General features: G+C 41.8%; 2 protein-coding genes across 5 annotated transcripts in view; one reads left to right on the top strand and one right to left on the bottom strand.

Moving 5' to 3' along the window:
* Positions 1–1,193: 1,193 nt before the first annotated feature.
* On the bottom strand, positions 1,194–8,836 carry LOC308494878 (A-kinase anchor protein 4-like; the record flags this gene model as incomplete). Its single annotated transcript, XM_081042851.1, has 5 exons — positions 1,194–1,349; positions 2,400–4,523; positions 7,023–7,115; positions 7,662–7,712; positions 8,741–8,836. 5 exons carry the CDS (start codon positions 8,834–8,836, stop codon positions 1,194–1,196), a joined length of 2,520 nt encoding a protein of 839 aa, XP_080898977.1.
* A 6,907-nt stretch (positions 8,837–15,743) lies between these two features.
* Positions 15,744–27,964, top strand: part of LOC308495490 (G2/mitotic-specific cyclin-B3-like) — a 55,228-nt gene continuing 43,007 nt past the window's right edge. For 3 of the 4 annotated variants that reach the window (XM_081043832.1, XM_081043834.1, XM_081043835.1), the window contains exon 1: positions 25,699–25,825. The gene's annotated coding sequence lies outside the window, so the exon portion shown is untranslated. Of the gene's footprint in view, positions 15,819–25,698; positions 25,826–27,964 lie in introns of those variants that run through there. The other variant, XM_081043833.1, reaches the window with a different exon arrangement.

Consider the following 27,964-nt stretch of genomic DNA (forward strand, 5'->3'; position numbering starts at 1 on the left):
CCTGGGATTCTTAGGGTACCACTAGTCTCCCGGAGCACAGCCAGGGCTTCTCAGGGCACTGCCACTCTCTCTGGCCACAGCCAGACTTCCTGGACAACTCACCCAGGGCTCTCAGAGCATTGCCACTCTCTCTGGGCATAGCCCGAAACAGACAGAGCCTCTCAGGGCACTGCTAGGGTTTCTCACGTATTCTCAGCAGCCGGTTGGGACACAAAAGTAAACATCTGCCAGTTCCACTACATGGTGGTACTTTCCCAACCAGTCAAGCTGTCCATTAAATTAGGGATGGAGCCCATTCTCCATAGTGCACAGTCATTCACCAGGGCTGCGCGTTAGCATCACAATGTGTGCCCTCTGGGCATGGCAAGGGCTCCATGTCCTCCCCAACTTAGGGGTGAGGGCTTCAGCAAGCACTTCCCAGCCCACAGGGCCACAACAACCTTCGCTTTCTCTGGCCTATGTTACTTGGAGAACTGTCCACGTCCTCCTACCCCTCCACGAGGGTCCAGCTCTATGGCAGCTGCTCCTCCTGGTCTTCCTGAGACTGAGTGCTCATACGCACAAACTGCTCTACCGCACTTGGGAGAGCTTTGGCCGGCACCGTACCCTGCTCGCTGCACCATGTGTCATGCAGGGTGTCATGCAGGGTCTGTAGTCCCGCTCCCCACATAAGAACACAGGACACAATGAGGCCAAAAAGGAACACCCACAGAGCCATAGGTAGGGGAGTCATATCACTATAGTCTCACTGGCGGCTGGATTCATAGCACGTGCGACCTGCTGTCAGCTTTTCTGCCAACTAGCCGACCACTTTCCTCAACTCCCCTCCCCAGCACAGCTGTGGCGGTGATATCAGTGGCCAATGGCTCAATGATTACAGCTGACGGCCAACTAGCTACAGCTGACAGCCATCTACTACCCGAGCCAGCACCTTTCCACGGGAGGCCGAGAGCCTAGAAACTGCTCTCTGGGGCTCTGTCCCCACAGTGATCAAGAAAACAATGACGATGTTTTTATGTTGATTTTCAACTTATTGGACACCCTTTATTTACACAGTCCAACTGTTCAGATGTATTGGGAAATACAGCCGTGTAGCATGTTGTTCAATGGCCTAATGGAGGGGGTGCCCAGCTGGGATGGAATGCTACTAGGGGTGGGGGAGTAACTGGAGAGGTGTTAAAGGTGTTGTTAGGTCACAGGTTAGCAAGCAGCCAATCTAGCAGTTGTTTTTTAGCCACGTTGCCCACGGCTTCATCCAGTTGTCGTTCCTTAGCAAACTTAATGACCTCTTGAAGGAGGTCTCCTACACTGTACCCCTTCTCTGCTGCCTTAGCTGAAACTTCAGGAAGCTGTGGAGAGAGCAGAAAGAGTTTGAGTCATGTGGGGCTTTTGGAGAAGAGCTCCAGATGGATAAAGTAAACTACCCACCAACCCACCTTTCCATGCTTGATTCTAGGGTTAGAGTAAAAATGCCACAAATCCAGGACTGACTTTTGTTTTTCCTTGACTCTCCTCTAATGACATTGATAAGAATGACAAAGGTACTTTCTTTTCAGCTTCAAAAAACAAACTCTGGAATCAATTGTGTTCACTAAATACTTTCACCAGGAGCTGAGTCCTTCAATTAGTTTGTGCTGATTGCTAGGTCAAGGTTAGGGGGTGCCATTCCCCAACCTCCCTAAAAATAGTATGAGATTGGAAGTAGGGAGGATCAGCTGGACTCAGGTACTGGACTGAAAATAATTTCGTTCAGTGTTTTATTTCTCTGGAATCCATCAAATTCAGGAAATGTGTGTGTGTGTGTGTGTGTGAGAGAGAGAGAGAGAGACAGAGAGAGAGAGAGACAGAGAGAGACAGAGAGACAGAGAGACAGAGAGACAGATAGACAGACAGAGAGAACTCACATGTGTATGAATATTAGTCTTCATGGGACTGAAGAGCAGGGCCAGGATGAGGATGTGGCAAGTTAAATGCCTAGGGCAAAAAAAAACAAAAAAACTCCCGTGGCACTTGTAGAATCTGTGAGTTTGGGGAGGAACTCCCTTTTTCTTTTATTCTCTCCCCAGTCCTTGGAGGGCCCTTCAAGCTCAAAATATAAGACTTAAAAATTTCTCCCCAGTGTTTACCAAATAGTTTTACCAAAGGATCATGATAAAACAGAACTAATTTTACTCTCCTTCTCTTGGCTGAAATGTGCAGACTTTGAAGTGTCCAGAGCACAACTTAGTTAATGGTTCGCCACTTTTGTGTCTTTTTATGAAGTGAAAGTAATTCATAAGGCACATGGTGAAGAGCAAACTTGAAAAAAAATTGGCCCACGCTTGAGCTTTAAGTACAATGCTGCCTCCCTGCCCCTGCCCATTCCAACCCTCTTTCTTCTTGTGCCTGTCATTGCTTACCTTCTCCAGTTGTCCATCATCATCTCCCATGAAATAGAGCATAGGCACGTTAAATTGGGAGGCTGCAATCCACTGTAGGACAGCTTGGAGCTGCTTCTGCAACTTACTTGTTGAGCATTGATTACTGACAATGACTTCCAGACCAGGAGGGTAGTGATCGTTCTGTGACATTGAACCATTATGACTGCATCTGGGGCCAGCAGCCTGGTAATTCGGGTTGTTTGCCAAGGCTGTTTGTTCTTTCAAATCGGGAAGGGTTTCCTCATTGTTGTTATACTCAGCCACGATAAGGCACAGCTTCATCACAGATTCTACCAGTAGATCGATAAATTGCCTGCTCATTTGCTTCAGCCCACTGATAAAGTCAACTTCTTGATTCTCATGGCATTGTTCTTCCCCTCTCTTGGACATGGAAGTTGCTTTTTTTGACCTGGGCTCAGAATGTTTGTTCTCACCTTCAGATAGCTCATCACAGTTGAAGGAGTTCCCGTTAAGCAGTTTCTGAATCAGTGATAAAATGATGTTTGACATATCTAACTTCTGAGAATCTGCCTGTTGAGTCTCCCTTAGCGAGGTAGATGGCCCAGAAGCTCCATGAGATTCTAGGTGTTTCACTGAAAGTGCCTTGGCACTTTGGCCACACCCACTCTTTTCATATTGTGCACTCTGAGTCATGAAGTTCATGGTAGAAGTGGGATAGTCTTCTTCAAATGCTTCTTTGTCCTTGTTCTGCTTGGTCAGGTGGTACTGGATCAACATAAGGGCAGAGGCAATCAAGTCCTTTGCCAACGAGTCTGTGGAAGGGCTGATCTTTTCTCTCTTATCTTCCTTATTGGCGCATGCTTTGCCAGCGATCTTGCCTTGGTTTCTCTGTGTTTGGTTCCACGTGGTCAGGCTCTCCTTGAGGATGTGTTCACCAACTTTTTCAGCATTACTCAATGACTTGCATTTATCAGGTTTTATTTTGTTTTTGTCCTCTTGTTTCATCTCAGCTTTCACATTGGAGAATTCGAGACTTTTGTTCTTGCACTTGGGATCATGGGACTCCGCTTTCAAAGATGCGTATGACAGACTCTGTGATTTACTCTCCCTCTTCTCACCAAGAAGAGCAGTGACCAGGCGCTTCAGCATGGCCTCCATGATATCTGCAGCATTTTGTTTTCCGTGGTTGAACAAATTCCTCTTGACAGCTGAGACAAAGTCAGGGTCAGTCATCAGGACTCCAGTGATATTATGTAGATTACTCAGACAGGAGTCAATCAAATCGGACACAATATCCTTGGTGTGTTTTAACAGCACCTTCTTCAGGACCACACAGGCAGGAAGTGGTTTTTCAGAGGTATGCACTTTCAAGGTCTTCATAACAGAAAGCATCATGTCAGATGCTACCTGATTTGCATAAACCATGAGTCCTTTGGTGATAGAATCTGGAAATTCTTTGCTATCTCTTTGGCACATCTGTCTGTCTACTCTCTTGTTCTTGTGGATTAATTCACTATGCAGAAACGTTTTCTGGCCACCTTCCTTGCAGTCCTCTTCAGTGCCCCGCATTTCTGCAGAGGTCATTTCCACGCCGTCATGGGTCATTTCAGAAGCAGAATTGCTTACAGCATTTCGGGGGCTGTTTTTCCCTTTGTCTGCAGAGGGTGGATACATTAAATGATGAAAGCATTTGCTTCCATCTTCTAATTTCTTGATTTCCTTACGGACCATCTTCAATACCAAAGAAGACAGTTGGTTGATAGAGGAGGAAAGGCCATCTATAAAACGTTCTCCCTCAGGGGAGATTTCTGTCCTCTGAGTATTAGGAGATTTTGCCTGATAGAGGGAAGTACTCTGGTTATTGTTGTTGTTTTGTGGTGCTGTCATTTCTAGATGTTGGCGTTGAGGTCCACTGGCCATGTAATCCATGTTCAGTTGATTGGCATAGACATTGCAGCAGTTTCCAGAGGCTGATTTGTGATGTTTGCCCTCTGTTTCTCCTACTTTATATTTACAGGTAGAAGCTGTGGGACTCAGTACATGTTGGAAACCCAAGGCATACCTCTGGAGATCGAGAAGGCAATTGAGAGCACTTAGAGGATCAGAGGGAGTTTGTTTGAAAAGGCATACAGATCCCTCCATCTAAAAAAAGAAGAACACCTAAGAGTTCTTTTCCTTATTTTATTTAGAATGTATAGCTTTCTAAACTGCACAGATTAAGGATTTGGCCTTTAGAATTTACATGAAAACATAGCAGACAATTATATCCATTAATACACATTCAAGCACAAGTGGTAGCCACAAAAGCTCGGAGTATAGACATTTGTACACTGAACTGTATGCAAGTGTTATCAATATTTTTGTAATTTCATTGGAGTATGTGTGTTTATCTCCATATGTATCCAAAGTATATGGATGTGTCTGTTAGGTATGTGTATGTATAACAGTATAAAAATTCATGAGTGTGAACATCTCAGTAGATGTGAGAATGTCAGCCTGTATTGTTGGTGTGTGAAAATGTGCCAGTGTTTGTGTGTGTGTACTTGTATGTCAGTGCACATATGTAACTATGTGTAAGCATGTATAATAATGTGTTAACATCATTAATACTTGTTATATCTACTGTATAGACCAACATGTCCATGTTAATGTGTATATTTTCTACATTTGTGAATGTAAAAATATGAGTGTGTATGTCAGTCTGTCTCTGAAATGTAAATAAGCAAGTGTCAATTTGAATGATCTGAATATATGTTTATGATATAAATCTAATAGCATCTATCATGCAGCTATAAATGTATTTATAAAACATTATTTCACGTATTAACATAAAACATTATATATATTAACATACATACTCGTTAATATATATATTAATGTATAATATATTAATAAATGTATGTTACAATGGGAATATGTGTTAATAGATGATCATATAATGACTGTATATGTCAATAAACTGGGTATCAGTTAGTTATATTGATGTGCTATGTCAATGCTTGAGAATGTGTGTCAGTGTTGTACATATTCTGAGTATTTCAGTATGTGTGTGAATACACCAGTGGGGATGTCGTTGTATCTGTGTCAATGTGTGTATCGATGCACACAAACGTGTGTTAGTGAATATGTGTCACTTTGCTTAATTTGTAGTGTGTGTATCCGATGAAGTAGATTCATAAGTGTGTGTGCCTATACCAGAATCTGTACAGTCACTGTTTTGATCAATGCTTGTGTGTGTTAACATGTGTGCATGTTTATGCGTGGTGTGCATGGATGTGTACATGGATGTTTATGTGCCACATGCGGGCATGACAGTGCATTGGTTCTGTATACCTTTGTATCTGTGTGTAAGTCATTCTTTATGAATATATATATATATATATATATATATATATATATATATATATATATGTTATGTCAATGCTTGTGTGTATTTGCTAGTATCACGTGTAGCCAGACATGTGTGTGTCATTGCATAAATCATTTTTTGTTAATGTATAGAAATGCACATATTGATGTGTGTTGTTTTGTGTAAATTTATGTGTAGATACTGTATATATGACCATGTCTGGATACATGTATATGTATTGTACAAATCTGCTCAGTGCTAAGTACCATTGCCCTCTACCCTTTCCATTGCTTCATCTCCTCTCTTTTCACTGAACACCTGGAAAAGTGACATCATGATAAAGTCAACGTTGTGCAAATGGGTTTAAGTTAGAATGATGGAGATCTACCTTGTGTGTAGGAAATATGGACTGCTCTTTTAAAAATAAACATCAGGTGTGATTTATCCCTTTCTTAAGACTCCAAAATAGAGTTGAACCCCACTCCCCTCCACGCCCCCCCATGTGAACCCAAAACTCTTTGAAGAATATTTTGGAATTGGTTTTTCCTTCCTTTGGGTCCACTCTCATCACTCCAAAGGTGTCTGGGGCCACAAAGGTTGTTTCTGGTTATAGCATGAGCATAGGGACACAGAATAAGAAATATTTGACTCCTTTGTGCTAAAACCAAATATCCTGTTCCAACACCAGCCACGCCAGGCTTATCGGACTGTGAAGGTGACTTGTCATGTGCTCTAATGCCCACCCCAAATCAGGAGCTTAACAAATATAATTTAGAATATTTACATAAAAACAAAAGGATTCTGTATGTGACAGTGCTGTGCAAGTCTAATTGCTTGTAACTTTATGCTACAGAACAGCCTGGGTAATCTCTTAGACAACAGGGTGAGACCAAGAACTTCTGTTCTTGGTTGTTATGTATTCTCTCTGTTCCATATCCTTGTTCTTTCTTGTTGAATGCTGGGCAATTTAGAGCACACAAGACCATTACAAGGCAACAAAAAGCACCGCAAAGGGTCTTGCTTATAAGTCCATGTCTTTGTTAGAATAAAGATAGCAAGATACTCTTTGGAATACGTACCTGAAAGCAGAAAAGGGCATTCTGAACTCCTGTGATTAGTGTTAGGTACCTGGGTTTACTCCGAACTTCAGACTGTGTTCTCTACAATGGCTACAATGCTATGCAAATTAATGGGCCTGACTGATAGTACAATTACTGTCTCTAAAACAGTGTTCTCAGAATCAGCACTAGGCTCTGGGAATTAGAAAAGACTGACTCAGAGGATAAGTATACCTTAGAGCTGTCTTGCTTCTCGGTATCCTTGATCAAAATAATTTCCTTTTCTTTCAGCTTCTCCAGGATGACGTTACCTCTTGAACCAGCATCCTACAAATTAAGAGATGAGATTCTTAGGAATAGTTGCTTTTTGAAACTTCACCAAGCTGGCCCCTCACCCTGCTACCACTTCAAAGCATGAATGTCATGTCACTTATTATCTCTTTTCCTGTTGAAAAAGAAGTAGGCTTGTAATGCTAGCCAGTCTTTAGAGAACAAGATATTTTCCTCTCCACAAATTACTACATTCTTCCCCCGTGAGGTAGTCACAAAGCCATCCGTTTTAGGAATCATAGTCCATTAATCATTGACCTTTTGGTCAGTTTTGTTCACTGTTCTGGCATGCTGTCTTCCATGCTTTAATCCTTTCAGCCCTACCAGCAACTTAAGTGGCTTCTAAAATGAGATTTGGTCTCAAGAATGCCAGTAAATTCTCAACCAGGGATCCTGGGCTCACAAGAATAATAGCGATCCACCTGAGACCCCTCCACCTTTCCACCCTCTGCCACAGCCTTTTCCTTTCATTATGCTGTCACTGATGACCCTCTCAGCAGTTTCCCTCCCATTCCAACTCTGAGGGGAGCAGAAAATACATACCTCGGAATCTTTCCCTTCCACATTCAGGGTGGACACATCAATAAAACATATCTGCATCAAATTAGGAGGATGAAAATTAGAAAAATTCTAGAGAAAAGACTGTAGTTTATCTTCTGGGAGATGAGAATAGCACCTACCGTATAGGGTTCTTGTGAGGATTCATTGAGATAGTGCATGTAAAGCTTTTAGTAGAGTACCTGTACACAGTGAGTACGCAATAAGTCTTATTAGGCAGACAGAATCTTAGCATTCCTGATTTCCTGGATGAGAAAACCTACCTGTCAGAGAGACCCAGAATACAATATCCGCATTGATTGAGAAAACTCAGAAGAGAGGTGACTTGCGCAACTGACACACACTCAAAGGTGGAGCTGTATTAGAACTCGATTTCCCTGGCTCCCAGTTTAGAGCAATTTCTACTCACTAGTGTTATCCAAATGTGGTATATTTACTATTGATGATGCTATAAAAACTTTAAGTGGTAGCTGGATAACCATTACTGTGTTTAATAGGTGCATTTTTATATTGTTTTTTGGGAAAAGTTCATACTAGAACATCAAACCTGTGATATTATGAGTAATATTGTTTACGGTGATGATAATTTTTAAATGTGAGACAATTTGAAAAACACTGCCGAAACACAAATTAAAGAAATAATAATATGAGTGGTACTTGAACATGATTTAAAACATATGAATTCTGTGCATATCTCTCATAGTTCGGAAAATTTGCCCTCCTGGAGGAGTCCTACTTCAGGGCAACTAACCTGTAGCTAGGTGATATTATTATGACATCAATAGGTAATAGAGACTGGTAACTAGGCAACCACCACTCCTCCCTCCCCTGAGGCTCTGCCCACCTTCCCCCTCCCTGGCTATTTGACATCACTCCTCATGCTGCCCTTCCCTTGATTTGTCCCTGAGTGACACATTACATGCTGTTCCTCACAAAATGTATTGATCTTGGTTGCTTGGAGAAATGACACTATCACTCTCCTTTAGTCTATCCCGGGTTCCAGGATATCTGTATTCATGGGCCAATCCTTTCTACCCCGTAGTAGGAGTCATTGTGTATCTTACCACTTTACGGTCCTGTTCTTTCTGTACTTTCGGGCTATAGAAATCCACCTTGCACACATCTGTGTGGCTGTGTAACCAGTCAATATTTTCAGACATCTGGAAAGAGAAAGTAATCTGAATAGCTGGTTTCTATGGTTTTTAGAAAGTGGCTCTGTTTGGATAAGAATCTCTGGAGGGCTTCCTGAAAGCCATCTCTGTGTTTCACAGCGGTTGAGACTAGGTGGGGTGAGCAATGAGGAAAGGACCCTCTGAAAAGCTCGAACTTGATGATCAGGATCATTATCTTTTAGCATAGTCTGTAGTTTCCTTTAAGTTAGACTCCCCACACCAAGTGTGGAACCATGGGACTATCATATTGACTTGAGAATACGAATCAGGAAAAACCACATGCTGAGAAGCAAATTTAAAAGGAGGTCTAGAGACTGTCAAAATGAAATGTGGTGATTTATACCCACCCAACTCCACTAACTAAATCTTACCTGTCTCCACTTTCTTTACCCGCTCTGGGGTAAAGAATCAAGCTCACCTCACCCCGTTTAACTGAATTTTGGCTAAACCCAATTCAACCAGTCTTTCTCATTACGTCAAAGAAAGTGAAATTAAGTAAATAGCTGTAACAGTTATCACATGGGACCACTGGAAAACACTAAAGTCAATACCAGTAGTGTGAATAAATAGCCCTCAAAGAACTGTAAAAAAAAAAAAATTGATAAAATCATTACCTTAATCACAAAGTTATAGTTGACTTTTGGCTGAAAATGTGCCACCCAGAAGGGAGTTGTGCCCCGTTAGATGGATTTGGGCAGTGCCAAGTTCTTGGGCACCCGCAGCTGGCTTCCACCCCCGTCGGCAGCTGGGCAGAGACTGAGGGGCCAAGGCTTTTCCCTCCTGCTTATGACCCTGGGGTATGACATCAGAGTTTGTTGTGTCACAATGCCCGAAACTGTAGCCAGCGCTGCAAAGGTGTGGCAGGTTGGCAAACTCCGTAAGCCTTCACATCAAAAGGACATCAGGCTGTCTGGTGTATAACAACCTTTTTTCTGTTCTTTTTAGTAGGGTACACATTTTTCTTTCACATTTTGTCCAGCGAAGAACCCGTTGAAACTTCCAAAACAATCTAATCATATTAGTTACCAGTCTGGTGGAGGTCTGTATTTTTCACATACAGGATTACCAACAGCCTGTGTGAACAAAACAGTATTAATTTATTGTTCAGCTTCAGGTATACAGTGCTGTGATCAGGCATCTACATCTTCCCTGAGGTGGTCTCCCTAACGAGACAAGTGTCCATTGCATACCATACAAAATCTTTACAACATTATTGATTACATTCCCCAAATTAACAATAATAAATGTGAACTACAAGTCTATATATGTATGTATATGTAGATGTATATACTTACAGGAAGCAGAGTATAGCCTTAGGAATAGAGACAGTGGAAATGTATTGGCTGTGTGCGATATCAGAGGGATGGTGGATGGGGGGAGGGGGATTCACACAGTGTGAGGGATATAAATGATAAACGTCTAACTATTACTTTGTTTTGTGCATCTAAAACTAAAGAACAAAAACAGTATGAATTTTCACACCTTAGCTTATTTCTCTTTGGGTTTCCCACTAGAGATTCAGAGTTATGTGGCAAGACAGTTTGGATTTATGTGGAAACAAAGAAATGTTAATCAAAGTCCTTTCTGGATACCCCAATAAAAGTAATAAAATAGAAAGCTAGAGGCTGTCTTAGCAGCTTCTGTGAGTTTACCTCACTATTAAGGCACCCTCCTAGCTAGTTAAAAAGAAGTCAGAAGATGCCCCTACCTTTGTAGTATCAGAGTACGCTTTTTCCGTAGGACCTTGGCACGATGTTATCTTGTGAATTTGGGTGCTGTGATGACCCATCCGGTCTGACCTAAGATGTTGCTTCTTAACTCTCCATACTCTCCTAAAGCTTTGACCCCCAGCTGGTACCTGAACTTTTACCTTATGACATTGCTGTTTCTCTAGGCAGCAGTGACAGCAGGATTCTGGGCAACAGGATTCTGGGTTTCTAAGTGGTCCAGCAAGCTCTAAGAAAAGGATCAGGGTCAGCCTTTCAGAGACTCCTCAAGGCACAAAAAGACTTGAGGCTCTCCTTTCTTTTCCTTTATAGCTAGTGGTGGATTGCTGGCGACAGTATTATAGAAGATACATCTCGTAGGGACAGAGAAAGGATTTACAATCACAAGTTTTCTAAAGTAAATGCTCTAAGAAAAAGGAGTTCAGGGACCTCTAGTCAGCTTTTGGCTGGAACAAACAGTAAATTCTTTTGGCAGTGTTGAACATTCTCAGGCAGGTATTTTAAGGAGGCTGGGGGTCATCATCCCAGGACATGGTCTTGAGCTCATAGAAACTGTTCTAGTGTTTATTCAAGTCTCTTAATGTAGGGATTGGATGAAATTCTTTGTGCTGAATGTTGAAGTTTTCATAGGCCAAGATTGAGGCCTAGTTGAGAAGAGGGCTCAGCGGAGCCTGACTATACCCATCCATCGAGTCGTATACCTTAAATATTTACATTTTTTATTAAAAATTAATTTTGTTCTAGAAGGCAGACTGTCAATGGTGATGAACTAAAATCCATAGTACAGGACCTGCTTTTCCTTTATCACACTTTTTTCGAGGGGAACTATTGATGATGAAGCTGGAGCTCTTGTGTTTGGCTCATGTCTGTGGAATAAGAAGCAGAGAAAGAAAATGTTTACTTATTCTGCAAGCATAAGAGTATATATCCCTATGATTGAAAAACAAAAAAACAAACCAAAAAAACACCTCTATCTCTCCTAGCCCAGAAGGGTGAAACTGTGATCTGGGTCTGGGAAATGTCTTACCAAATCCCCTAAATGACAAAGAGATAAAGGAGGAATATGTCTCTGTGAGTCCCCAAATGATGTAGGACACTTGTGAGTGAGTGAGCGCCGGGATCCTGTCTCATGAGACTGCAGAATGGAAACACGGACCCAGGAGAGGCAGAGTTTTACAAACAGGATAGTATAATGAAAGGAAAGGGTCAGAGCACCCGAGCGGGAGGGGGTCCCCGATAGGGGTGCCCCATGACTGAGGCAAAAGCTCTTACTTTTATACCTTCCCTTGCCTGCTTGAGGAAGGGAACTGGCACCTTCTAATGAAATTTGTCTACCAGGTTTGTTCTGCTTGCCCATCCTGAAGGAATTCGCAAAATAACCCACACTTATCTATCAGATTGGCTCCGTTTGTCAGGACAAAAGGACGTTTATGATTAATTTCAAGGTGTTGTTGCTTTTGTCGTGCAGCAAGGAGTGATGTCAAAACCCGGAGTTTCAGAATATGGCTGCTTTGTTTGTTCCACCAGGGCCTCTCTGTCTGCCTAGCGACAAGATAGGCTAGCTAACCTGTCTCAACCCCCCTCTGAAGAGGAAACCCTAACTGCTGATAGGGAGTAGAGGCCAGGACTGCGCTGGCTGCTTCAGGCTGACCCGGGGCATGGCAGAAAGACCGGCAGTTAGGGCTTGTCCAGAGGCCTATCTAAGGGTCCCCGGTAGATGAACAAGTCCAGGTGAGGATGTTGTCTTGTAGGCCAGTGGGTAGTCTGTAAGCTGAGAAGCATCGTAGGCAACAGCATGAGGTAATATCGATAATAATGAATGAAAGAGAAATGAGAAAAGTTTCCTTAAGTCCTGTTAAACTGAGAAGCGAGGAAGAAAATATCTAAGCTGAAGAATCTTGTGTTTAGTTTAATATTGGAAAGTAGATCATGAACTTTGTTGAACTTATTCTTTAATAAACTGTGAATTATCAGACAGATTGAAACAGCATAACCCTTTAAACTTTTTACACCCTTGATTGTGTTTGAGAAGTAGATAATCCATGCCACCTCTGTTTGAGAACTGTTTCTCTGACCTATCCTAACTATTGTCTCATAGCTTGGATAGACTGTGAGATGGCATTTAGGGATTTTGTCATTGAGTGAGCTCTTTGACTATTTAGGTTTCTGCACGTTATTTTGTATCAAAGAACTCTCATCAGTGAGGAGCGCCAATCTGGGTTGTCTAGGGGTGTTTGTTGTAAAAATGTTCTGGCGGCAGCATAGGTCTGTATTAAAATTTATTGGCAGTCAATTCTTCCTCCATCTCTGGGAGGCAATTGGCAGGATTAAGGGTGGAGCGGGTCCGTATTTGGATTAGAGACCTTTTATAAGAGGGCCTGATGTCCAAGGAGGCAGCTATCAGTGAGCCTGTGACTCTTATTAGCATCTAAAGGCCCTTGAATGTGGTGTGGGGCAAAAATGGTTAAGTCTTGCCCCATGGTGAGCTTGGTGGCTCTGGGAACTAGGAGGGCAGCTGTAGCTATGGCCTGGAAGCAAGCTGGCCAGCTGCATGCTATGAGGTCTAGTTCCTCACTTAAATAGTTCTAGAGTCTTTTTTAACTTTAATTTGTTCATTTTACATTTTCTTAAGGTACATAGACCAATGATAAGAAATATGCTGAGTAAAATGAGCCCAGATCCGGGTCTGTCTTTATCTTTACAACCAAAGCAGTTTTCAGACGATACAGATCCAGGGTGAGGGGTTGAGACAGAATGAATGCCTTCTATATCAACTAGGAAATTAATAGGCTTACCTGTCACGTCAGGGTCACCCCCCCAGTGATGAGAATAGCTTGGGAGCCACTGGGAACTTCAGACCCAACAGTGATGAAGCCCATTTTGGGGGAGGGAGTCTGTCCTTGCTCCCTCAGAACAAGGGGTACTCTCTCACGTAGTGCCCTTCGGTCTGTGTAGGGGTCACGGCTGTTTGGGAGGATTAGGAATCCAGTGTTCTGGGCTTGTATATCCAGAGTAGGCTCTTTTCTCTTGGCGCTTTCTCTCTGGGGCTTTTGGGGTGCCCTGAGGTGGCTTCAGCCTTGGGTTATCTCTAACTGTCGCGAAATGTCTGGCCTGTCTCTGGCCTTACCCTCTGGTCTCTCTGTTCCTCTATTCCTTGTTTTTCTGTCTCGGCTGTTAAAGACATTTAAACAAGTTCCTGGTCTTCTCTAGCATCTGAGCCTCTTGATCAGGGATGTAACAGTGGGCCGGAAACGTTAGAATTCCCTGCCAGTTAAGGGGAAATATTAGGCTGAGTTTCCTTATATTGGCCTGTAGCTGATACCGAGGAAGGCACATCAACTCTAGCAGTTCTACAACATAAAAGTTGACTTAACTATTAGCCAAATTCAGCTTTTAGGTTTAAAGAAACCAAGGACCTGATTGAGAAAATAGGAAACCTAGGAAATGATTCCAGTGACATACATACTGATAACCAAAAGCAAGCGATGAGCACTTCTGAAGGAGGAATATTTTCCTGTGAGTCCCCAAATCACGTAACCGATGTTGGATCTGCTAGCAGTTTCTGGGTGTGGCCCGAGATCCTGCCTCGTGAAGCCGAAGAATGGACACACGGACCAGGGAGAGGCAAAAGGTTGTGGAGGAAGACAGTTCATTAGAAACAGAAGAAGTGGGTGCAGCTCCCAAGCGGGAGCGGTTACCCTAAACTGGGAAGCCCACCAGCTAAGGCAAAGGCTTTTACTTTTATACTTTCCCCTGCCTGCTTCGGGAAGGGGGCTGGAGCCTTCCAATGGAATTCATCTATTAGGTTTGTCCTGTTTGCTCATCCTGAAGGGATTAACAAACTAACCCTTTCCTATCTATCATATCTGCTCCTTTTTCGGGCTTGAAAGGATTTGAGATTGTTTATTAACCTCAAGGTATATTGTCATGTCTCCGTCCTGGAGTGAAGGAGACATTCCAGGACCCGGAGTTTTAGGGTATGGCTGCTTTTTTGTTTATTCCACCAGGGAAGCCCTGTCTACCTAGAAACATACTAACTAACCAGTCTCATTATGTCTGTACTGTGCATACCTATCCGTCCTTTCCTATGAGTGATTGAAGCAGTGGAGGGAGAAAATAAAGGACTTTCAGAAGTTATAAACATTCTCATTATTTTTTCTTCAGAGGGCAGCTGTTAGAGGAAAGCAGACTCTTAGATATGTTGAGGGTTTCCTTTCAGGTAGGGACTTAATTAGGCAAGTAAGGTCTGTTCTATTGCCTTACTGTAGAAAATGACTTAGAGCTATTTTTGGCGGGGATGGGTAGAGGGTTGACTTGTCAATGGCCATTTCTGGTCAGGTTCTTCTCTCTTACAATTGTGAAATCTCCCTCCTCTTATTTCCTAGAACATTTGCTTATTGTCTGTATAATTTATCTGAAGTTTACAACTGTAGATCTGGCCTTGTAGAATTAATTAACTTTTCCTACTCCTGGATCTCCTACGCTGAAGTCTGGGGGGCAGGTTCTGTCACATTGTATCCACAGCGATACCGGGCACACAGCTGGGTTCAAGAAACAAATGGTTTTAGAATTTCAGGCAGAAAACGTAATTCAGAAGCCATGGTGTCTTGGAATCTGTCATAATGGCAAAAAACTTGGTTAGCTACTTGAGTGGGCGGCCTTCTTCTTAGAGCAATAATTCTCACACTTTAGCGTGCCTTAGAATCATCCGGGGGCTTATCAAAACCGATAGTTGGGCACCGTCCCAGATTTTCTGCAGATCTGAAAATTTGCCTGTTATTGTGTTTTCAAACATTATTTAATTCTCACGCAGCCTATGGAATGGGTACTATTTTAACCCTGACTTTATTAATGGGTAGCTAGCTGGTGCTCAGAGAAGCCATTTAACTGGTGGGTTAGCAGATCCGGCGCTAGCCACTTCCATCATCGTGGAGGTGGGTGTATGTGTATGTGTGCAGAGATTAGCACCCTTTTCTTTCTCTAATGTCCAAAATACAGAAGAGAAATTCCCTGAGGGGATGGTGGTGGTAGTATAAAGGGTCCCTAGTCTGATCTTTTGGCCCCATCTGGTGGTTTCAAGTCTGACTGAAAAGTGTTGGTCGGTTATCTCCCCCTGCTGGTGAGAATGGTAGGGTCGGTCAGTCTCCACCGCGATCCGTTTGCCTGAGGAGGCTTTTACTGGAGGCGATTATTTTGAGGCGGCTGTTCTGAGGCGGCTGTTCTGAGGCGGCTGTTCTGAGGCGGTTAGTCCCCTGTCCCTCTGTCCCTCATCTGTTTTTTTCGTTTTGTTTTGTTTTGATTTGTCTTGTTTCGGTTTCTGATTGGTGGGGAGCGCCTTTCCCATGCGTACCTTTAGTTCCAAACCTTGTATGGCTTGTTAAAGGTGTAATTTCTTTTTCTGGGTATTAAAAGAGCCTTTTGCCTTACATATGTAAATATGTAAATCTATTCTATGTCAGGGCTGGAGATGTGGCTAAGGGAACTAAGTTGTTAAATCAGAATTTTTTGTTTCCTGTCAAACCAACAAACTTGTCTCCAACATCTGAGAAAAAGTGCTTAAATATGGTATTGGTGATAAAGGTTTTCTCTTTCCCTCCTTTATATGTGAATGAATGTGTGTGTGTGTGTGTGTGTGTGTGTGTGTGTGTGTGTGTGTGTGTTTTAAAAGGACCATGAAGGAGAGGAAGGGGTTCTGGAAGCACGAACCCCTTCAGGTTCCCTCACAGAACTTATAGGCATCCTCCCCCCAACACACACCCTTAAGGATCCCCCCCTGGTTTCAGGGACATTAAAATGGGATGAAGACTGGCCCAGTCTTCAGCTTTGTCATGTAGTTGCCCCGTGGGGATTTCAGACTTAGCCCTTCTGTGCCTGTTGCTCTCAAAGCAAGATGGTAAATGCGGGTAATGAGTTCATGTGGCCAGTAGGGGGCGCCGCTACTTGGACGAAGTATTCCCACACAGTACAAGATTACCCCATACAAAAGCCCATTTTGCTAAAGCCTTCCTCAGATTAAAAGGGAAATCGTTGATTCCGCCCTGATAGAATCACTTCCCATCCTACAAACTGCATTTTCGTGTATGTTATACTTATTGACTTAATATTTAGTATTATATTTATAACGTAGGTAATATAACATTATACTTAGTAATATAATAATCTTTCCTTAATAGCCTCATTATAAAGATGATAAGTTCTAAGGGAGAAGTGATTATCCAACTCTCTGTATAGACCGTAAGAGTGGCTCATGTACTGAGACACTCAGTAATCACTCTTGGTGATAACGGGGTGATTATAATAACAGTAATTATGTTGGCAGTAATAGCATGCTGAACAACATGTGTCCTTTGAAAGCCTTAGCAGTTGTATATTCACCTTTTTTGGCACTTATTCTGCCTTGGTTGTAGTTATTTCATTATGAGTTTTATTTTTCCAAGTACAGAAATGCTTGAGGAGAATGACTATGTTTTCCTTATTTTCATTTACCCTGCAAAGGATAGCACTAGGTTTATATATATTAGTAAGTGCTTAAGGTTATTTATATAATTGCGAGTTTGTACATCAGAAACTAATATAATGTTATATGTCGATTATATCTCAATTTTTAAACAAGAAAGAAAATTAGTGGTAATGGTTGTTTAAGAATCTCTATGCCCAGAACCATATAGAAGTGCTTGGCTATGGCTGAGAACATCGGACCCCCTTGTCCAAACTGCCTGGCTTATTGCAGTAACTTCCTAACTGGTTCCACGGAATCGTTCCTTGCCACTCTTCAACAGAATTTTTTTAAAGAACCAATATATTTTATTAGCCACTGTTATTTTTTATAACAGCTTTATTGAAATATAATTCAAATACCGTCTAGTTCACTCATGTAAAGTGCACAATTCAGTGATTTTTAGTATATTCACAGAGTTGTGCAACCATCACCATAATTAACTTTAGAACATTTTCATCACCAGAAGAAGAAACCTCATACCCGTTAGCTATATCACACCCCAGCTCCCTCAGCCCTATACCTCCCCAGCCTTAGGCAACCACCAATCCCCTTTATGTCTCTATAGATTTGTCTATTCTGGACATTTAATATAAATGGAATCATACAATATGTAGTCTTTTGTGACTGATTTCTTTCACTTAGCATATCTTTTTCCAGTAAAGAGTGGCGATAACGTATGTGAAATGCTACTTATGAGGGAAGCTCATTAGAGACTCAGTGTTAAGGGCTTTTATTGGAGGCTGGTCTTCTGCCTAGCACTTACAAAACTCCAGAGCCCCAGGAGGAAAGTTGTTGTTCCCCATAAATCATATTGTTTGCACAAACAGTTAAGGTACTCTAAGCTAGTCTCATCAGTTAGTGTGGTGGGAACGCTACCCAAATCCAAGTTCCCAAATCCTGGGCAAGAGCCAACTTTGCCAGCAGGATTTTCGAATTACAGCATTCTCACGCCTGCTATCTTAACTGTTTTCTACACAGATTTTGATAGGGATTACGTTGATTCTGTAGATCAATTTGAGGAGGATTGCCATCTTGACAATATTAAGTATTTCAGTCGATGAACATAGGATGTCTTTACATTTGCTTAGGTCTTTAACTTCTCTCAGTGATGTTTTGTAGTTTTCAGAGTACAAATCTTATACTTCTTTTGTTAAATTTATTTTCTAAGTATTCTTTTTGATGCTATTGTAAGTAAAATTGTCTTTTATTTTCACATTGTTCCTTGAAAGAGTATGGAAATACAACGGAGTTTTGTATATTGATTGATCTTGTGTTCTGCACCCTTGAGCTTGGTTATTAGCACTAATAGCTTTCTCTCTCTCTCTCTCTCTCTCTCTCTGTGTGTGTGTGTGTGTGTGTATTCCTTAGCCTATTAATATGGTAGATTACATGGATTGATTTTTTTTCTGAACCAGCCTTGCATCCCTAGAATAAACCCCACATGGTCATGGTATATAATACTTTTGATATATTGCTAAATTCTGCTTGCTAATATCTTGCTAAATATTATGCATCTATTTTCATGAGGGATATTGGTCTATAGTTTTCTTTTTTGTACTTTCTTTTGTACTGTCTTTCTGTGATTTTGCTATCATGCTAAAAGTGTTCTCATATGAGTTGGGAAGTGTTCCCACCTATTCTATTTTCTGGAAGAGATGGTGTAGAATTTTGTTAATTATGCTTTAAACATTTGGTTTAATTCTCCAGGTCCAGTGAAATTATCTGGGTCCAGACTTCTATTCTTTTTAAGAATTTTAAAATTACAAATTGAATTTCTTTAGAAAAATGGAACTATTCCAATTAGGTATTAAATATTGGGTTATTGTGGTAGTTTGTGATTTCCAAGGACTTTGTCCATTTCAATTAAATTGTCAAATTTATATGTATTCCCTTAGTATTCTTTTGATGTCATTAGGGTCTGTAGTGATATCCTTTGCTTCATTTCTGGTATTGCTAATTTTTGTCTTTTTTCTTTGTTAGTCTTGCTAGATGTTTGTCAATTTTATTGATGTTTTCAAAGAACAGCTTTTTGTTTCATTGATTTCTACTATTGGTTTTTCTGTTTTCAATTTCATCAATTTATGTTTTATATTGATTATTTCCTACCTTATGTTTGCCTTCGATTTATTTTGTTCTTCTTTTTCTAGTCTTGAGGTGAAGCTTAGATAATTGATTTTCAGAATTTTCCTCTTTTCTTTTTTTTTTTTTTTTTTCGCCCCCAACCCTCCCCCCCACCCACCCCTCCCGCCCCGGCCCCCGCTTCGCGCAGCCCCTCACGGCGCGGCGCGCCGGGGCCTCCCCTCCCCGCCCTCCCCTCTCCTCCTCCCCTCCTCGCGGCCGCCGCCGCCGCCTCCTCCTCTTCGCGCCGCTCTCCCGCTGCCCTCCCGCGGCTCCCACCCCCTCTCCTCCCTCCTCTCTCTCCAGCCGCCTTCCCGGATTGCTGGCGAGAAAACCAGCTCCCTACCCCAGTGCGTGGCCCCTGCCCCGTGGCGGCCGAGCCCGGACGCAAAGGGCAACGATTCCGCTCCAAATTACCCAGCGCGGCGAGCGCGAGCGGGAGCGCGCGGCGACTCCTGGCTCGGGGCTCGGCTGCGCCGCGGGGCAGAGGATTAGAGTCTCAATTAGCTCCGCGCGCCCGCGCCTGCCGCGCTCGGCGACCGAAATGCGCTGTTTCCCCTCCTTTCGCTGGGCGATTCCCACCCGCCTCTCCCGGAGCCCGCGCCTTCCCGCCGGGGCCTCCGCCAGGACCCTCCCGGGAGCGGTGCGCCCGGGACCCCGCGCCCGCGGTCGCCCAGCCCCCCGCCCCCCGCCGGCCGGCCACGCCTCCTCTTTTCTAATGTAAGCGGTTAGTGCAATATTGTTCAGTTTCCAAGAGTTTGGGTATTTTCCTGTTTTTGTTATTGATTCCATTGTGGTCAGAGGACACACTCAGTTATTATTTCGGTTCTTTTATATTTGCTGGTTTGTTTTATGATTGAGGGTATGGTCTATTTTGGTAAATGTTCCATGGGAGCTTGAAAGGTATGTGTATTCTGCTGTTATTTGGGTGGGGTGCTCTATAAATGTCCATTAAATTCTGTTTGTTGATGGTGGTGTTGAATTCTATTCCTTGCCAATTTTTTTTTAATTTATTAGTTTCAGGTGTACAACACAAGGTAATACTTAGACGTTCATCATTTATATCCTTCACACTGTGAATCCCCCTCCCCCCATCCACTATCCCTCCGACCTCACACCGAGCCATCACATTATATATATAAAATTATAGTTGGCATTCATTAATGTTTAGTTTCTGGTGTACAATGCCATGACCAGGCATCCACAGTATCCCTGAGGTGGTCTCCCAAATAGTACGCATGTCCATCGGATACCCAACAAAACCTTTACAACATTATTGAATACGTTCCCCAAATTAATTTTCAAAAAACCCTGAGGCCATCTTGTGGTTACCAGCTGCTTCCTAATCCCTTCACCTTTCCCCTTAACCCCCCCCCCCCCCCCCCCCCGCCATCTAACAACTCTCGGTTGTGTCCCCAAAACTGTTTCTGATTAGTTCATTCACATATTCTTTTCTTTACATTCCGCATATAAGTGAGATCATATGGTACTTGTCTTTCTCTTTCTGACTTATTTCATTTAACATAATGTTCTCTAGATCCATCCATGTTGTTGCAAATGATAAGATTTCTTTCTTCTTTATGGCTGTGTAATACTCCATTGTATAAATGTACCACAGCTTCTTAATCCAGTCATCTACCGATGGGCATTATCCAGTTGTTCTATCAGTTATTGAGATGAAGTATTAAAGTCTCCAACTATGAATGATGGATTTGTTTATTTCTCCTTTTAGTTCTATCATATTTTGTTTCATGTATTTTCCAGCCCTTTTGGTTAATGCATACACATTCAGGATTGCTGTGTCTTCTTGGTGGATTCACCCTTTTATCGTAATGTAATACTCCTCTCTGTCCTTGGTAATTCACTTTACTCTGAAGTTTACTTTGTCTGATATTAATATTCCTGCTTTTTAAAAAATTAATGTATGTATGGTATATCTTTTTCCACTTTTTAATTTTCAGCTTCCTTATATCATTATATTTGAAATGGGTTTCTCGTTCACAGCATATTGTTGCATCATGTTTTTTAAATCCACTCTGCCAATCTCTGTCTTTTAATTCTTCTACTTAAACTATATTTAATGTGATTTTTGATCTGTTGGGGCTTAAGGTCATCATTTTACTTTTTGTTTTCTGAGTATTCCCTGTTTCTCATTTATGTTTTCTTTTTCCTGCCTTCCAGTCAGTTACTTGAAGATTTGTTTGAATTCCATTTTGATGTATCGATAGTGTTTTTGAGTGCATCTCTTTGTATAGCTTTATTAGTGCATTTTTGAGGTATTACATTATATATACACAACTTACCACAGCGTGTTGGAGTTAACATTTTGCCAGTTTGAACGAGGGGTATAAACCTTTCCTCCCTTTACCCTTCCCCATCTATATTATTGTTTTAAACATTTCCTCTACATACATTGAGAACCACATCAGACAGTGCTATAATTTTTGTTAATACTATCAAACATAATTCAGAAAACAGTATCAGAAGGATTCTATTGTATCTACCTATATTTTTGCACTTTCCACTGTTGTTCCTTCCTGATGTTACAAGATTCCTCCTGTCAATATCTGTTTTTTTTTACTTTGTGATCTTTCTATTCTTTGAAAGGGGGCATCCAAGAATGACTTGATTTCCCCATTACGCCTGAAGGATATTTTCCTTGGATGTAGAATTCTGAGATGAAAGTTCTTTTCTTTTAGTACTTGGAAAATATTGTGTCACCTCTTTCTGGCATGCATGGTTTCTGATGAGAAATCCATTGTCATTTAAAACAAAAAAAAGCCCCTATTAGAAAGGTGTCATTTCTCTCTTGCTGGTTTCAAGGATTTTTTTCTTTGTCTTTATCTTTCAGAAGTTTGATTATGAGGTGTCTTTGTTTGAATTTCTTTGGGTTTATCCTGTTTGGGGTTTGGCTAGCTTCTTGAATCTGTAAGCTTCTGTATCAAATTTGCGGAATTTTCAGTCTTATTTCTTGGAATAAGGATTTTTGTAGGTAAGATTACCAGAAGTAGAACCTGTGGGTAAAATGGTTTTAAAATTAAGCGGGTATTTTCAAATAACCCTCCTAAAGTTTATGGCAGCTTTTACTTCTACCAACAGTGAATAAAAGTGCTTGTTTACCCACCCCCTCATCAGCAGAAGTTATTATTAATCTATTAAACCTATGCCAATGTGCTAAACAAACAAAAAATGCATTGCTATTTTAATCTGCATTTATTTTTAGTGAAATTGATCATATTTTCACGTTTATTGACCATTTGTATTTCTTCTCTTCCTATTCATTTTTTTTGCCAGTTTTCTTTTAAATTTATTTTTTTCATTGGGAGATTCATCTTTTTCTTGTCATTTGTGTTGCCATTTTTTTTTCCAGTTTGTTGTTAGGTTTCTTAACCTTGTTTTTGTTTTCTGTTTTTCCAAACAAAAATTTAAAAATTTTAGCCACTAAAAGTTATTGATCCTTTTGTTGTATCTAGATCTTTTTGTTCCGTTTAGATCAAATTTTTCCTTCTGCAAGATTATAAAAATATTCTTTTATATTTTGTCTAGTGTTTCCATGGTTTCATTTTCACAATTAACTCTTGGATCCATCGCGAGTACATTTTCATGTAAAAGTGAGGTAGCTCATAGCAGATCTTTTCTATCAGGTTTTAACACGGGGATGTAGAAAGGAGGAGATAGGAGAGTTTATGAGAATGTTGTATGCCTGGAAGGAGGGAAATATACGAAAATGGTAGAGTCGAAGGGCTGTCTCCTCTTTTCTCAGTTTTCTCTCTGAGTCTACCCAAAGGAAAGGTGAAGTTAATTGGAGGTGTGAAAGTTGAGAAAAAAACAAATTCAGAAATTTGGGGGGCAGCCGGATGGTTTCCTTGGTTAGAGTGTGAGCTGTGAACAACAGGGTTGCGGGTTCGATTCCCACATGGGATGGTGGGCTGCGCCCCCTGCAACTAAGATTGAAAATGGCGACTAGACTTGGAGCTGAGCTGTGCCCTCCACAACTAGTTTGAAGGACAACGACTTGGAGCTGATGGGTGCTGGAGAAACACACTGTTTCCCAATGTTCCCCAATAAAAAAAAAATTTGAAAAAAGAGAGGCAAATTATTTCCTTAATCTAATAAAAAAATAAAATAAAATAAAGTACATCTCTCTAGGGAAAAAAAAGTTTTTTGGAAGAATCACAACTTTTACTCAATCACTCTTTAAAAATTGAGGTATAGCTGACATACAACATTGTATTGGTTTCAAGTGTACAACATAATTACTCAATATTGGTATATATTATGAAATGATCACCATACCAGGAAAAATGAAATTGCTCGTTTTGTGATTTTTGTGTTGCTGTTGTTTTGGTAGATGGACCTTTTTTCCTCTTGATTAAAGAAGACATATAGTGACTTGTGTTAATACTGTATTTCCTTTATAGTGCATCTCGGTGGGACACTTATCCACAGTTATGATCTTTAAAGGAAGATACTCATTGACTTAGTTAACAGACATTTTTCAGTCATCTGTCAAGTAGGCTCGTATCGGGTAATGCTTATGTGTTTGGTCTCTGTAATCAGACTGCTTGGGTTTAAATCCCAGTCCACTAATTTAGTCGCTGTGTGATCTTGGGCAAGTTACTTAACTTCTCTGTATTTCAAGTTCCTCTTCTGAAAAATGGGGATATTAACACCGCATTGTATTGTTGTGAGTGTCAGAACAGCGTAAAACATATAGTAAGCAATTGATAAATGTGAACTATTATTAATGCTAATCACTGGAGATAGATAGAGCACAAGAGATATGGTCCTTGTAGCTATAGACCTTGCATTCTTGAGTGAGGATATGGGTGAAAAAATTACCAATAGCAACAATTACTCTAAAAGAAATGTAAGGGGCTGAGATAGAGTACAAGGGAGGGGAGAGAATTTTACCTTAGTTAACATGGTCAGAAAAGGCCTCTCTGAAGAGGGGACATTTAAGCTGAGACTTGAAGCATGAGAAAAAACAAGTAATTTAACGAGTGGAGGTAAGAATATTCCAGACAGCGAAAACAGCATGTGCAAAGATCCTGAGGAGAGGGATTTTGGTATATTCAAAGCTTTGAAAGAAGACCACTATGGTTGCAATGGAATAAATGAGAAAGAGAGGTATGAGATGAGGTTGATGAGATAGGTGGGACTTTTAGACCAGATTAAGGAGTTTGGATTTTATCTTAAATTCTGTGGGAAACCACTGAAGCAGGAGAGGGACAGGATATGATTTTTCTTTTTAAAAAAGATTGATTTTGTTGTCATGTCGTATTTGTATTAGAGAAGGGCAAGATTGGAAAGGGAAGAGCAGCTTGGAGGCTCTTGAAAGTAGTTCAAATGAGAGATTATGGTGGCAGTGGAGATGGAGAGAAGTGGATGGATATAAGCTATATTTTTGAGGTAGAATCAACAGAACTTGCTGAAGGATTGGATATGGGAGAGTAAGGTGATGAAAAAGAGTTTGAATCAAGGATGATACCAGGTTTCTGGCTTGATTAACAGGCTTGATGTGGTACCAGTTCCTAAAACTGGGGGCATTGGAGGAAGGATCAGGTTTGGTAAGGGTCGTGAATATGTTGAATTTATGAATCTGGATGAGATAACCTAGGGAGATTAAAAAGAGAAGAGGGCCTGGGGTTATGTGAATATTTCACTTTTAAAGTAGAAGCTATGAGATACTAAAAGGAGAATGGGCTAATAATAAAGGTAGGGATAAAATGTAGTGGTAGAGTATCTGCCCTATATTTGGGAAGTCCTACATTTTATTCCTGGAATCTCCATTTTCTCTTTGCCTCCTCAGAGGACAGCACAGGGCTAAGTATTCTTTTAGTGTTTTGTCAATTACTTACGTATATTTTCTCGTTCCTGGAACAAAGCAGGTGCTCAACAGATATTTGTTGAATGGATAAATTAATGTATGAATGGAGTAAATGAGAATATCTGGGTTGTAGTACCTGCTGTGCCACAATGCAGTTTTGTGATACGGGGCAACTCACAAACTACAATTTTATCTGTAAAATGGCAATAATAAAAGTACCTATCTTTTCGGACAGGGTTTAAAATAATAAAAAAATATAACAATGAGTACAGAGCTAGTGCTGAATTAATAACAGGTACTATTATTAGCTCTCTGCACTTGGTACTTATCCATAAAATAGGGGGCAGTAATTTCTGCTCTGCTCCCCATCACAAGGCCATTTGTGAAGCCGGCAGAAGTTAACGTTTGATTCTACAAAGCGTTATTAATAGTAATGTTTTAACTAGGTTGAGCCTACTTTACACCGCCGCTCTCCTCCCTTCCTCCAGCAGTTATTTAAATGAAAATGCCTCTTTAAAGAGACCCAGTACTTTCGCTGGTTAAACCTGCCTAGTCCAGCCAGTGGAAACCGCGCCCCATGCAAAGCCCGGTAGCCCCGGAGTTCCATTAAAAAGCCCCGCCCAGCCCCCCCCCTTGCACGCTGATTGGCCCCTGCTGGCCAATCACCACTGCGCTTCTTCTGGAGTCAGGTTGAGACCAACACGGGTCGGTGCGACGCGGAGCTCCGATCACTTGCAGGGGCTTCTCCCGGTCTAGGAGTGTGTGCGTGGTCTTTCCTGTTCCGCCCTTAATCTCGGTGTGAGGTAGGCGCCTTTGGGCTTGTACTGCCCGCTCGAATGTCTGGCTCTGTCGCACGCGGGTCGGTCGTTGGGCGTCACTCCAGCCCGTTGTAACACGATGTCTTCTCCTGGCCGGTTTCGCCGGCGTCCCTGTCAGGAAACCTTTGTTTTGTTCTTCTGTCCGTGAGAAGTCTGTGGAGAGAGCCCTGTAAGCAGTTGGGCAGGGAGTGTGTGTTAGAGGGTGAGATGGCAAAGGAAATGAGGCTGGGTCCCACAGGCTTTTAGATGGAGCGTCCAGTACGCATGCCTGAATCAGTCCACGTACAAAACGGCTTTATACAAGTGAAAGTGTGCAGGATCGATTTCCTCCACAAGACGTATGTAAGTCAGAGAACGCTGAGGCATATTCTGAGCTACAGGTTGAAGGATACGAAGGAGGATGAAAACGAGTCTTTTCTCGCTTGTTATCCCTTTTCTCTTCTATCCCCCGCCTCCGATCCCTTCCGCTCCGGCTAGCCCACTGGTCTCTGCTATGTGATTAGAATCCTAGAAGGTCAGAGGTTGAAGGGACCCTACAATACTGCTTCTTAAACTTTAAAGTGCATACATCTCACCCGGGGATATTGTTAATTTGCATGTTCCTGTTTGATAAGGCCTACTACCTGGGCCCAAGACTTTAAATTGCTAAAAGCTCCCACGTGATGCTTTGTTGCCCGTCCATTTACCACACGGTTTGAATAGCGGGGGCTCCGGTCCCATTGCCTCATTTTATTAGGTGGGGAAAGGAAGCATAGAAAGAAAGAAGGGATTTCCCAGTGTCACCCAGCCAGCTGGGGGCAGGGTCGGAACTAAACCCTAGGCATCCTTGCCAGCCCAGTGCTGCTTTTATTGACACCATGCTGTTTTCTCTCGCCAGTGTTTCGCTGTCTGTAACCTGCCTTTGTGTATAACATGAAATTGCTGCTGTTTCCTATAGATCGTCTTGATCTACAGTTTTGGAGTCTGAACAGTTGGGCTTCTAAAAGAGCCAGCTTTCCCCTGTGTGGGTTTCAGCACTGCCCTGGGACGCCCAATGGGGGTGTTCAGCCCTTAGTGCGCATGTAGGGGAGACGGTGGCAAGTCTGGAAAATGGAAAGGATTCTAAATTTCTTGTTTAGGCAAGGCGTGGCGTTTTGTAGGTGGTAGAAGTCGAGAGTGTTCTGCAGCGAGTGTCTTTATGAAAGCTTGTTTTTGGTTTGGTGGTGCCAATCCCGTCTCCATCCCAGCGGCAGGGAAATTATTTCCTTAAGTCAGTGTGTGTGTGTGTGTGTGTCTCCCAAAGCAAGTGATTATTGTTCAGGATAGTGAAAGTCGTATATGACCATCATGTTGTCGACGTAAGAAACGTCCAAACCTGTGGAGAATTTTAATAATTTTTATAAGAGGTTCTTTGAGCCAAACATATGCGGATAGCAAGATTTCAAACGCTCCGGAGAAGAATTTTGCAGCTTCTTTTATGCATTTCAAATTAAGGAGGGGGACATAAGGAAGATTGGAGAAAGCAAGGAGGGGATTGGGTCACGGGATAGTTAACAAGTATTATATGCTCTTGAGGGTTAATAACCCTTTGGAGGGTTATTCTGGCACTTCAAAGGTGTGTGTTAACCTAAATGCACAAGAACAATGGACAGGGCTGGCTTAAAACCTTTCCCTAAAGAAGTTACAAGCCTGGGGTTTGACTACCCACCATGACCTATCCAGTTAGTAATTTATAAGCAGATCATCCTGTGAGGTTACTTTCCATAGAACCCCCTTTTATTTGTCCACAGTGTGAATAACCTTATTTTCTCTGAGGTTTAATTAACCTGTGACATCTTTCAGCCGAAAGTTTTTTAGCCTCTTTTGCTCCAGTCCGATTTTTAATTTCTCTGGGAAAGATAAAGTTTTTAGAACACGAGTCTTTGGTCATCCATTAAAAAAATTGTTTGAGGTGTGAATAATAACAGTGGAATAAGTGGTTTTCATACAGTGCTGTTAAGGGCAGGTGCACCCAATGTGGCTTTATTGCTGTTTGGCTGAATTTTGAAGGATGATTTTGAAAACAGGTTTGGATTTGGGGGAAGGGAAGGTGAGTAAGACCCACCATTTATTCAGCGTGCCTACTGTGCTTGGTCTTTGGCATGC

This window comes from Rhinolophus hipposideros (assembly GCF_964194185.1).
Source record: "Rhinolophus hipposideros genome assembly, chromosome: X".
NCBI classification, from domain to species: Eukaryota; Metazoa; Chordata; class Mammalia; order Chiroptera; family Rhinolophidae; genus Rhinolophus; species Rhinolophus hipposideros.